Source organism: Erpetoichthys calabaricus, chromosome 7 (assembly GCF_900747795.2).
Source record: "Erpetoichthys calabaricus chromosome 7, fErpCal1.3, whole genome shotgun sequence".
Classification (NCBI taxonomy): Eukaryota; Metazoa; Chordata; class Cladistia; order Polypteriformes; family Polypteridae; genus Erpetoichthys; species Erpetoichthys calabaricus.
The window spans coordinates 92,014,244-92,027,998 of record NC_041400.2 but is presented as its reverse complement, the minus strand read 5'-3'; the positions used below and the strand labels follow the sequence as shown (position 1 = coordinate 92,027,998).

The 13,755-nt window shown below is 41.6% G+C and overlaps 1 protein-coding gene across 1 annotated transcript in view; it reads left to right on the top strand.

The window, feature by feature from the left end:
* Positions 1-13,755, top strand: part of LOC114654558 (B-cell scaffold protein with ankyrin repeats-like) — a 315,631-nt gene that overhangs the window by 271,595 nt on the left and 30,281 nt on the right. The window contains exons 12-13 of the mRNA XM_028805170.2: positions 4,729-4,792; positions 13,428-13,457. Coding sequence (XP_028661003.1) covers positions 4,729-4,792; positions 13,428-13,457 — 94 coding nt within the window. The remainder of the gene's footprint in view (positions 1-4,728; positions 4,793-13,427; positions 13,458-13,755) is intronic.

The window sequence follows — 13,755 nt, the reverse complement described above, 5'->3', positions numbered from 1 at the left end:
GTCCTACTCCAAAGAGGGAGATCCTTAGGTACCTAAAATGGATAACCATTTGTTAGAGAATGCCCTGGAAGTGATTTTCCAAGGTACCATTACCTGGTCTTTTTTAATAAGTATTTGGACTTAGGGGTTGCTACAGGGAGCTCTGGGAAGGGACTCACCCTGACACTGGAAGTGGTTTGGGAGCCTGCACTAGAAATAGCCATCTACCAGAGCATAAAACTGATCCTTGACCAGAGTGTCTCTACACTTAGAGTCAAGAGAGAATTTGACCATGGTTCAAAGTGGCAGGAAGGTAGTGTGTCCAGATAGAAGGACTGAATATCAGTTGGTGCTTATATTTTGAACAATGGGTCCATGCACACTGTTAATAGACTGGGTCTGGACATTTGTAACTGTGGAAGAAATTATTTCCTTTTTATCAATTTGTTCTTTTGTATTCTCCCACTATTTTCCCCTCCCATGTATTCATTTTCTTGTTTAATAAAAGCTATTATTTTAAGGAAGAACATTATTTTGGCATTTTATTGCAGGTAAAGAGTTCCACACAGAGGTACCCCATCACACTATAAATGTTGTATTTTTCATGTAATTGACAAGTATAAATGATTATTTAAAATTTTATGGCTCTTCAAAAATACAGATAACATTTTACTTTCTCTATAGCTCATTAAACATATTTTAATTTACTTTATCAAGTGTGATCTTGAAGCAGATAAGCAGGTTAGGAAATGGACACAGTAAATTAATTAATTCTAAACTGTAACCTCCATTGACATACCATAATTCAAAGTAAAATTTAGATAGATAGATAGATAGATAGATAGATAGATAGATAGATAGATAGATAGATAGATAGATAGATAGATAGATAGATAGATAGATAGATAGATAGATAGATAGATAGATAGATAGATAGATAGATAGATAGATAGATAGAACTTTATTTGTCCCCAGGAGGATATTTGGCAATGCCAGTTCATATAACAGTAGTTACCAGTGACTTGAGCTTGTCATCAGTAAGCCCAGCTTCATTAATATGCACCACTTTGGGCCGTTACTAATTGGGAAGAATTCAGTACATTTTTGATTTTCTTGAGTTTGATATACTTTATTAATCCAGAAGGGAAATTGTGTTTTCGCGTTACACTGGGGGTCAGAGCGTAGGTTCAGCCATTGTACAGCACCCTGAAGCAATTTTCAGGTTAAGGGCCTTCCTCAAGGGCCCAACAGAGTAGGATCCACATATTTGTATTGATTCATTTGTTCATGCAGTGCATTGTTCAGTTTGAACAATTTCTTTAACATGGCAATGGTGGCTTTCGACAATCAGGGATAGGTTGGACAGGTAAAAATGGAGATTTAGCTGGCAAAAAACATAAAGGCAATTTCAGAAGACACCCTATAACAAGTGTTGACAGCAGAAATGACCATTTTCTAAAGATACTTAATGAATTTAACTCAATGAATTGGTAGCCCAGGATAAGAGATCAAAATGGATATTACAAATTGAGTTATATCATCAATTTAACCTAATTCATCCATACAGATTTTTCGTCCATTCAGTTTATTTAATCAAACATATCAGTGGTACAGTACACATGAGAGACTATGTTAACAGTTAGTCATTTTCTAACCTGCATGTCCTTGAACGGTGAGAGGAAACCGGAGCTCCCAGAGGAAATTCCATGCAGACACGGAGAGAACATGTAAACTCTACGCATGGAGGACTCAGAGCATGAACCCTGGTCTCCTTACTACGAGGTAGCATCACTGCGACAGTGCCGCCCTGATCTATTTGTTCTCTGTTTATATTATAACAATTTAAGGCAACATAAACTCAAAAATCATAGGACTAGAGAACCCAAAGTGTACTCCAAGGGTTACTGGTGTAGATACATGTTCCAATTTTTAATTAGCTGTTTTAATATATATACTAAGAAATAAAACATTGTGCTTTAAAATACACACAGTGACCTCCTTAAAATGGTTCTCATTATGCATGCTGGTAATATGATTTATAATATTTAATTAACTGCTAGTTTACATTTTCACAGCCAACTACTCTGAAAGAACATTTTTTTTCTTTTTCTGTACTAAGTATACTGTACCTACAAAAAGATCCCATTGCTTTTTTATTGCGTCAGCTGAATTGTGAGTCCATGTTTGTTACTAGGAAATATAATTAGGCAAAATTAATGAGAAAAGCAAAGTTTATAAATCAGAAACTGAAAGTATAACTTAAAAGGGAGTGTCACTAAAGTAGCTTTTTAATTTAAAGACATGCAGTATTGCATGTAATTAAATTCTGTATTTTTAAGTTGTTAATTTTTCTGTTTTTGTGAAGGCATTTCCACCATGCTGCCAGGAATGTAAGTTCAATTATGTGGTAGGCTTTAAGCATGTTGCTGCCAGTGTCCACCCTCATTAATTTAACATTTTTGGGTATATAAGGATGAATATTAGGATATAATACAATTTTCCTATGATTTGTTCAGGTAAGCATCTGCATGTGTAACTGCTGACATAATATGTGGAAAATTATGTAATGAAAGATTAATTTAAGGGCCAGTTTAATTAAGGAAGAATAAAGACTCCTTTTATTATGTATCATTTTCCTTGTACTGTTTTAAAATTTTCTGATGTACACTTGCAGTTTAGCGTTGAATTTACAGCATTAGTCATAAAGGGTACCTGATGACAGAAGTCACACTGCTCTATATGTAATGGTCAAAAGAGTAGTGTGTACTCCATGGCAACAGCCAGAGTGTTACTGGACCACTGTGTGCCTGCAATGTAAATGATAAAAAAATCTCTGGTAGAGTTAAATAATACAGTTGTTAAGTAGATAAAAATAAAAAAAAAATAAAAAATTCAAGTTATTGGGTAGCAGCTTGAGATCCATCTCCTAAAGAGTAAGAGGTAATTTACATCAATTACTGTACCTACTAACTGCAAATGTCATGTGTGGATGAAACAATTATAACTGAGAAAAACCAGGCTCAAACTACCACAAATATTTTTCTGTGACATTAGCTTTTCAACACTAAATTACTGTAACTACATTGGTCAACCTTCTTGATAGCCCTGCCCTAATTATAGCTATAACATCAGCAAGTAAATGTATTTTTATAGAGTAAGGTGTTTTGAAAACTTCAGACATATTCCTCTGCTTTTTCCATCCAATACTGTATTGAAAAATCATAAAAGCCAGTCTGGCCTACTACTGGTCTCCCTGTCTACTTTTTTTAAGGTAATGATCCTCTTAAACCACATCTTGGTTACTTAGCTGTATACTTAGTGGCTGCTGGCCTTCCACACTGACACTGGGGAGGACTGTCACAAAGTGATATTTCTATTATTTCTTGTCACTTCTAGCCCCTAGCTAGCAATTTAACCTATTGTGTCTGATAATGACATGCAGTTTACTTTAGAGGCATTTCAGGAGTTCATGCAGAATACCTTTGTTTATCACATGAAAAAACATCTCCTTTTGTCAAATCACCTTCAAAAGCATGGCGCAAGGTGCTAAGGACACATTAGAAAGCCCTATTTCTGCAGGCTGGCACCTACAGCTATCAAAGTTCACTGTTGCAACAGTATGAAGCTTTTCTTGTTTCAATAATTGTTGCATCCCTGCATAATTTATGACGATTAGGAAATGTAAAATATCCCTGGATTAAATCCAGCTTAATCTTGCATCTAGAGTTATCAGTTTTGTGAAGATTCATCCATCCATCCATTATCCAACCTGCTATATCCTAACTACAGGGTCACGGGGGTCTGCTGGAGCTAATCCCAGCCAACACAGGGCGCAAGGCAGGAAACAAACCCCGGGCAGGGCGCCAGCCCACCGCAGTCTGTGAAGATTCATAATGTTAAATAACAGATGACAGTGAGAATGCATAAATCATCTTAGTAGTCCACCAAGGACACCAGAAACTGTTGTTAAAGCAACAGGGTCTTTATATCTCAAAGTAAAAAGAAAAAAAACTGTTGATGGCCAGATCATTCTAAAATATTCCGGACAGTTGAGAGGTCAAGTAAAGGGCACCATGCATCACAGAACTAATAATTCTGAAAGACAAGAGGAGCATAGTAACCCACAGCCAGTTATTCACTAACAAGCTCACTGCTCCTAACTGCCATACTTACTGCTTATGAGGGGCTTTAAAAAGCCAAGATTATAATTGTTCTGTAGGAGAGGGGGATGTACAGTAAGCCACTGTCTATGTATAATGACATTGAAATATAATGTTCTAGCTGTCCCCCGCGACTCTGCCCGCATAGTAGTGAAACAGGACAAACTTTAAAAAATCAATAAACAAACAGGTATCACTAAATAAGCAGAGGCAAGGTACACTCCAAAACATGATGATGGGTAGACCAACTCGAACAGAGGATGGCACGTGAGTGAGGAGGGCCCCACCTGGCTGCCCACTCCTAACGTCATGCTTCACCCTACCCTTGGCCCGCAGCCTCTGTCTTGGATTAGTGCAAATAAATCACTCCTGCAAGCAAACTATGGTACACAGTGCAAAGAGAGAAGTCACTAAATCAACCGGAATGTTCAAGCAAATTATAGAAAAAAACCTATTCTAAATCTAGTTCTCTCGTGAAAGCGAACAGATATACAGACAAACAAACAGACATTGGATTTTATATAGATAGAGATTAGTTATTAATTAGTTTAGATACTATTTTGCATAACTGTGTTTTTTTTTTTTTTAGGAAAATTTGAGACAGCTCCGAGAAAGCATTCTTCCCAAAGGAGCTGATGATGAGTCTTTTTATGGTAAATCTGCTTTCTTAATATTTGGCAAGTTAATAGAAATGTTGCATGAATTCATTTGTATAGTGAATAAGGCATAAATATGTTGAAAATATATTTTGCAATGCATATTCACTTCAACTTGATTTTACACAGTGTGGCTCAGTAATACAATGGCATCCTGTCCAGGGTTGTTTCCAGCTTTGCACTCAGTGCTGCTTCCCACTATCCTGAATTGAATTAACTGGATTTGAGATTGTTATATTATTCATCTAAATAATCATAAAACAAATTTGTCTTGAAGTAATAAATGCATGAATCAATCTTTCAGTTAAAATATAACGTAAAGACAAAAATAACCAAGAAATGTTACTAAGATGATAATAAGAAATTTGGAAGTATAGAATTGATTTAAAAGTACTGTCAAAAATCATACCTGCATTTTTAACCTGTATACAAAGTGATACTGGAAAACCATTGATGCAGATATTGACACTACCAGATTTTAATAAAGTAGAGTGAGGAATATATTTTTTGATTTTTCTAGTTCTTTCGGTACCATCCACCGACCTATGCTAAGGAGTAAGCTCAGAGATATGCAGGTGAATAAGCCTATGTTGTTCTGGATAATGAACTATTTTTCGGGCAGACCACAGTTTGTGAGGCTCAAAGACTGTGTTTTTGATACGGATGTGAGCAACACTGTACTTTACTCAGTATTCCTCAACTATAAATATACTGTAACATGAGGTCATGTCACTTGCAGAAATTTTCAGATGATTCTGCACTTATGGGGTGTATTGATAAGGGGGATAAGACAGAGTCTAGGAATCAGGTGGAGAACTTTGTTTCTTGTTGCAAAAAGAACTGTCTGCAACTTAACATCAGTAAAACCAAGGAAAAGGTTATTGACTTTTGTGGCACCAAGAAGCCCCTCCTCGAACCGCCACCTTACCGTGGTGGAGGGGTTTGCGTGTCCCAATGATCCTAGGAGCTCTGTTGTCCGGGGCTTTATGCCCCTGGTAGGGCCACCCAAGGCAAACTGGTCCTAGGTGAGGGATGAGACAAAGTGCGGTTTAACAGACCTCCTATGACGAATTAAAAAATTTGGACGCCGTTTTCCCTTGCCCGGACGCGGGTCACCGGGGCCCCACTCTGGAGCCAGGCCTGGAGGTGGGGCTTGATGGCGAGCGCCTGGTGGCCGGGCTCGCACCCATGGGGCTCGGCCGGGCACAGCCCAAAGAGGCAACGTGGGTCCCCCTTCCCATGGGCTCACCACCTATGGGAGGGGCCAAGGAGGTCGGGTGCAGTGTGAGTTGGGTGGTGGCCGAAGGCGGGGACCTTGGTGGTCCGATCCTCGGCTACAGAAGCTGGCTCTTGGGACGTGGAATGTCACCTCTCTGAAGGGGAAGGAGCCTGAGCTTGTGCGTGAGGTTGAGAGGTTCTGGCTAGATATAGTCGGGCTCACCTCGACACACAGCTTGGACTCTGGAACCAATCTCCTTGAGAGGGGCTGGACTCTCTACCACTGTGAAGTTGCCCCCGGTGAGAGGCGCCGAGCGGGTGTGGGCATACTTATTGGCCCCAACTTGGAGCCTGTACATTGGGGTTTACCCTGGTAGATGAGAGGGTAGCCTCCCTCCACCTTCGGGTGGGGGGACGGGTCCTAACTGTTGTTTGTGCGTATGCACCAAACAGCAGTTCGGAGTACCCACCCTTTTTGGAGTCCCTGGAGGCGGTGCTAGAGGGTATACCTTCTGGGGACTCCCTCGTACTGCTGGGAGACTTCAATGCTCACGTGGGCAATTACAGTGAGACCTGGAAGGGCGTGATTGGGAGGAATGGCCCCCCCGATCTGAACCCGAGTGGTGTTTTGTTATTGGACTTCTGTGCTCGTCACGGATTGTCCATAACAAACACCATGTTCAAGCATAGGGGTGTTCATATGTGCACTTGGCACCAGGACACCCTAGGCCTGAGTTCGATGATCGACTTTGTGGTCGTGTCATCGGACTTGCGGCCACATGTCTTGGACACTCGGGTGAAGAGAGGGGCGGAGCTGTCAAGTGATCACCACCTGGTGGTGAGTTGGCTTCGATGGTGGGGGAGGATGCCGGTCAGGCCTGGTAGGCCCAAACGTGTTGTGAGGGTCTGCTGGGAACGTCTGGCAGAGCCCCCTGTCAGAAGTAGCTTCAACTCCCACCTCCGGCAGAACTTCGACCACGTCCCGAGGGAGGTGGGGGACATTGAGTCCGAATGGGCCATGTTCCGTGCCTCTATTGTTGAGGCGGCTGACCGGAGCTGTGGCCGTAAGGTGGTCGGTGCCTGTCGTGGCGGCAATCCCCGAACCCGTTGGTGGACACCGGCAGTGAATGATGCTGTCAAGCTGAAGAAGGAGTCCTACCGGTCCCTTTTGTCCTGTGGGACTCTGGAGGCAGCTAATAGGTACCGGCAGGCCAAGCGGAATGCAGCTTCGGTGGTTGCTGAGGCAAAAACTCGGGCATAGGAGGAGTTTGGGGAAGCTATGGAGAACGACTTTCGGACGGCTTCGAGGAGATTCTGGTCCACCGTTCGGCGTCTCAGGAGGGGGAAGCAGTGCAGTGTCAACACTGTATATGGTGGGGATGGTGCGCTGCTGACCTCGACTCGGGATGTTGTGGGTCGGTGGGGGGGAGTACTTCGAAGACCTCCTCAATCCCAATAACATGCCTTCCAATGAGGAAGCAGAGCCTGGGGACTCAGAGGTGGGCTCCCCCATCTCTGGGACTGAGGTCACCGAGGTGGTCAAAAAACTCCTTGGTGGCAGGGCCCCGGGGGTGGATGAGATACGCCCGGAGTTCCTCAAGGCTCTGGATGTTGTAGGGCTGTCTTGGTTGACACGTCTCTACAACATCGCATGGACATCAGGGACAGTGCCTCTGGATTGGCAGACCGGGGTGGTGGTCCCCCTCTTTAAGAAAGGGGACCGGAGGGTGTGTTCCAACTACAGAGGGATCACACTCCTCAGCCTCCCTGGAAAAGTCTATTCAGGGGTTCTGGAGAGGAGGGTCCGTCGGATAGTTGAACCTCGGATTCAGGAGGAACAGTGTGGTTTTCGTCCTGGTCGCGGAACAGTGGACCAGCTCTACACCCTTAGCAGAGTCCTGGAGGGTGCATGGGAGTTCGCCCAACCAGTCTACATGTGTTTTGTGGAGTTGGAAAAGGCGTTCGACCGTGTTCCTCGGGGAATCCTGTGGGGGGTGCTCTGGGAGTATGGAGTACCGGACCCCCTGATAAGGGCTGTTCGGTCCCTGTACAACCGGTGTCAGAGCTTGGTCCACATTGCCGGCAGTAAGTCGAACCCGTTTTCAGTGAGAGTTGGACTCCGCCAGGGCTGCCCTTTGTCACCGATTCTGTTCATAACTTTTATGGACAGAATTTCTAGGTGCAGCCAAGGTGTTGAGGGGGTCCGGTTTGGTGGACTTAGGATTGGGTCACTGCTTTTTGCAGATGACGTTGTCCTGTTTGCTTCATCAGGCCGTGATCTTCAGCTCTCTCTGGATCAGTTCGCAGCTGAGTGTGAAGCGGCTGGGATGGGAATCAGCACCTCCAAATCCGAGACCATGGTCCTTAGCCGGAGAAGGGTGGAGTGCCCTCTCAGGGTTGGTAGCGAGATCCTGCCTCAAGTGGAGGAGTTCAAGTATCTCGGGGTCTTGTTCACGAGTGAGGGAAGAATGGAGCGTGAGATCGACAGGCGGATCGGCATCCGCAGTGATGCAGGCTCTGCATCGGTCTGTCGTGGTGAAAGAGGAGCTGAGCCATAAGGCAAAGCTCTCAATTTACCGGTCAATCTATGTTCCTACCCTCACCTATGGTCATGAGCTATGGGTAGTGACCGAAAGAACGAGATCACGAATACAAGCGGCTGAAATGAGTTTCCTCTGCAGGGTGTCTGGGCTCTCCCTTAAAGATAGGGTGAGAAACTCAGTCATCCGGGAGGGGCTCAGAGTAGAGCCTCTGCTCCTCCGCATCGAGAGGAGTCAGATGAGGTGGCTTGGGCATCTGATCAGGATGCCTCCTGGACGTCTCCCTGGTGAGGTGTTCCGGGCACGTCCAACCGGGAGGAGGCCCCAGGGAAGACCCAGGACACGCTGGAGGGACTATGTCTCCCGGCTGGCCTGGGAACGCCTCAGGATTCTCCCGGAAGAGCTAGAAGAAGTGGCCAGGGAGAGGGAAGTCTGGGCATCTCTGCTCAAGCTGCTGCCCCCGCGACCTGACCTCGGATAAGCGGAAGAGAATGGATGGATGGATGGATGGATGGATGGCACCAAGAAGCCTCCATGTTTGATAACTATTCAAGGAATGGATTTAGAGGTGCTCCACTCCTACACGTACTTGGGGTCCATATTAAATACAGGTTGAACTGGTCTTGGAACACAGAGGAACTGTGTAAGAAATGGCAGAGCAGGAATTGACATTCATAACATTTTCTATGACTCTATGATGGGCAGTGCAATTTTTTATGCTGTGTTGTGTTGGGCTGATAACATCATTTCAAGAGGGATCCACCAAATCAATAACCTAATTAAAATGGCAGGATGAGTTATAGGATGCACGTTAGACCCCCTGGTGGTCATAGCAAATGAGAGAATTAAAACAAAACTGAATGCCATTATAAACAATGCTGTACATCCTCACCCTGACACATTAACACTGAGTAATTTCAGCCAATAAATTATTAAGCAGAAATGTGTCAAGAAACACTACTGGGCCTCCTTTATACTAGTAGCAATACATCTATGCCTCACTGTGACCGTGACTACCAAGTCAGAAGTTTTATTTCTTTTTAATTTGCTTGCTTTATAGTCATTGCAGTGTGTGTTCAGACAAAAGTGCGTGTACATTTATTTATTTACCTATTTATGCATTAATTTTTTAATGTGCTTCTGTAGAAAGCCAAATAAAGATCTGTCTATGTTGTAAAATGTCAGCTAAAACAGAAAAATTGAACATTTTAAGGAAATTTAGAACAGATGAAGAATTAAAAGCCGAGTAAGTGAAGAAAGGCAAACTGAAACTATGTTGATGGAAATCTGGTCCAGTGAACATGCAGCCGAATCACCTCAGCAACTAGCCTGCTATCTACTAAATGAAAATCAGAATCAGAACTAGAGCATCAGGAGAAACACACACCCAGGATTGCAAAAGAGAGAGTGAGATGAAGACTTAAGGCCTTAGAGAATAATAGCAATTGAAAAAAAATATAAAAATTGACAACAGCAACATTATGATGAAATAGTAATGGGAATCTTATTTTGGGAGTGCAATAATTTGTTAATTGTGCCAAAAAGAAATTCTAGAATTTCTCTGCACCAGTAGTAGATGATCAATACATAAATCTGGCCTACGCAAGAGATTCTTTATATTTAATAAGATGATCCTCATAGGCTTGAGCATGTTCAGATAAACCAGTTCTTTCAAAAATGTGCTCTAGGTCATAGTCTGGCATTTTCATAGCACACAATTCTTTGATATACCACAGTGCATCATGATTTAAAGAAATGGTCCAGGTTTTAACCAGTGCTAAAACATCCAATGCAATAAATGAAAACTTATAATAGGGCCACCAACTCAGCTGTGGGTATTTAAGGAACAGCATTATAAATGCTATTCATAATAGAAGCAAAATCTGCAAGATTCTGATTTTAATTGCAAAATAAATACGTAAATCAATAACCTGATTGATTTTCTGGTTGTTCAACTGAACAGAAATATTAAAATTAACTCCATCATCAGAAACCAGGAAATCAATACCAAGAAAATTCAAAGAAGAAAACCTCAAGGAACAAACCAAATCAAGTATATGAACTTTAGCAAGGATGGGGAAGATGATGTTATGTGAAACCATGACATTTTAATACAAGCAGAAAATCAACAGGAAGGGGACAGTTAGAAGAATCAACATGAATATTAAAATCATCAAGCAACAAAACATTTTTAGGTAAGACATCAGTTGACATAAAACTGGGAACTATATCGTTAAATAATAATAAGGCTGTCAAACTGAATAACATTCATTAACAATAACAAGACAATTCAAAGAATAAATAAAAATTCAAATTGATTATCACTTTTTATCAGCTCTTTGGCTGATACTAATAATAATCACATTTCAAGCACATTTTAAGTTCCTCTTCATTAGCCCTTCTGCAGCAGTGCACCCATTACTGAAACGAAGAATTGGGTGTTGTTGCATTAGAAATTTTCATAGTCAAAGGTACCCAGCTTGCCACAGTTTTTTCTACTGTGTGTATATACTCATTTTCACCATGTATTAAAAAGTAGATTTGGTTTGGATATAATGAGTAAAGTTATAGGACTTGCACATGTGCCTTTATGCTTCTTGCAAAGCAATAAACAACCTACATTGGTTATACTATTAAAGGTTCCCTAGACACATTTTATTAAAGTAAAAGTACTACCTGTACTTCTGAACAGGTTATCCTCCTGAAGCTAAGCATGTTCGGGCCTGGCCAGTTTTTGGATGGGGGGCCATCTAGGAAAAGCTAGGGTTGCTGCTGGAGGAGGTATTTGCGTCCTGGTAAAATACCCATCACGGCCTCATCCATTCTGGCCCCCTAATCATCCCTGTCTGTAATTGGGAATAGTGTGGTGAGTGTACTGGCGCAATAATGGTTGCCATTGCATCATCCAGGAGGATGGTACTCATTGGTAAATGTAATTTATTATTATTATTATTATTATTATTTATTATGTGTACAGGTTACAGTGAAATTCTTACATCTCTGACCAACGTGCAACATGTCACCACTCTCCATCATAATAAATTAATTTTTTTATGAGAAAACATAAATCAGCTTACATGATATTCTGTTATACTCCTGCTTCATTAAATCCAATGGGACAATCCTTAAGAAAAGTATTATGAAAACTTGAAATAGAGGCTGAGATGATGACAAAGGCATAATGTACTAGTAGCACTGTGCAAGTGGTATAATAAAGAAAATATCTGTTCTTAGTACATGGCAAAAAGTTTCCCAACAGTTTCAACTTTTATGTGACCTTATACTTCAAAGTATTCAGACTTGGCAATCTAAAATAGCTTCACCCTTACAGAACATACATATTGCAAATAACCAGAAGTACCTGGGTTAACAGGCCAGTGTATGCTAGCTTCTCTCTTGCCCTATTCAAGTCTCTTAAATGCATTGACAGTCAAGATACCAGCTCTGGGACTGATTTTAGTACTGCATGTACTACAGTTGTTTCTTCCAAGCTGAACTTTCAGCTTAGAAATCTGAGCAACATCATCTGCATCTGAATATTGATTTTCTTAATGGACTGACCAGAGATGGTTAAGATAAAACTTTCAAGGTTGCTGCATCAGTTGCACATGCCTGTTGTGGCAAGCAGCTGGGGGTGGCACCCATCAGGGATGCCCGGAAGGACCAGAGGAGGGGTTACGCCTCCTCCAGACCACAAGGGGGCAACCACCCTGGTGGCTTTGGGGACCACGGGAACTGAGCTTGAAAGCTCAACCCTATAGAGGCCCGTGGTCACCGCCAGGGGGCACCCCGATGCCTGGAAAGCCCTGGGAGGAAGACGACCAGGGACACCCGGAGTGCTTCTGGGTGCACGGCTGGTACTTCTGCCACACTGGGGAAGTGCCAGCGGAAGTTCGGGAGGCACCTGGAGCACATCCGGGTGATTATAAAAGGGGCCACCTCCCTCCGTTCAGTGGCTTGAGTCGGGAGCGGAGAAGGACGGAGCTTGGGAGGAGTGGAAAAGAGGCGGCCTGAAGAGAGGCATCATTGTAAGAGGCCTGGACTTTGGGGGAGTTTTGGGGTTGCATGGCACTTTATTGTATATATTTGTAAATAAAGCGTGTGTTGGGTGATTCAAACAATGTCCGCCTGTCTGTGTCCGGGCTGCTTACCAATCTGTATATAGTAGCAACCACTATATAAATTTCCTAATAACATCATTGACATGGAGTTATCAACAATAAGTATGAGGATGCATATTAGGAATGAGGAGGCAGCTCTGACAGTGTTGTTGTTTCAGAAGTCACGACCTTGAATATCACAAAGACAGAAAACAGAAGAGCAAATGAAGTATTTGAAAATACATAAAGAGGAGCACAAACTCCTCATAGAATATGATTTGCATTTAACTGAAAACATACAAAGCAAATCCAGACATAATACAGTCTGTGGTTTAATATGAACTTAAACTAATAACAAGTGCTACATTATGGCATCCAAGACAATGCTAATGCAGTGTATTGAATATTGTTTTATATGCAGTTGTCGCATAATACATTGTTTCTGTGTGATTTGTTGTCAGAGCTTGAAATATGCTGTGGTAATTAGTGGTCATGTTAGTGCTCCAGTACTGGATATGCACTCAAATATGAAATATACAATAAATTAATTATGCAGAATGTTGTCACTTAGGATATGCTTGTCCATGCTTGTACATGCATCGATGGCAGCAATGTACTTTATTTGACTCAAATTAATTTTCCCTGTGCCTGAAATACATTTGAATTGCATTCAAAATACTTTTAATAAATATAAACAATTAAACTTAAAAAGTAGTAAAAGCTACATTTTGTTATGTATATCAATAGTATATTTTTTTCTTTTTTCTTGAACAGACAAAATTAATATAATCCACCAAATACCAGGTAAGTGAAATATTCGTATTTAATTTATTGTAAAATGATTACTGTATTTACTCAATCCTAAGATGACAATTTTTATATCTTATAGTCTCTGAAATAACAATAAATGTAAATAGAACTTTGATATTAATCAGGCAAAGCAGAACAATGCAATGTTGGGTTAATCATCTATGTATACAAAATCTTGATTGTACATGATCACCCTTTTCATACCAACTATAACAACTTTAAAGAATGCTTGAACTTATAATTTACATTTAATATGTCTTTAAGTAATTGTCATTTTGATGCAACACTGATA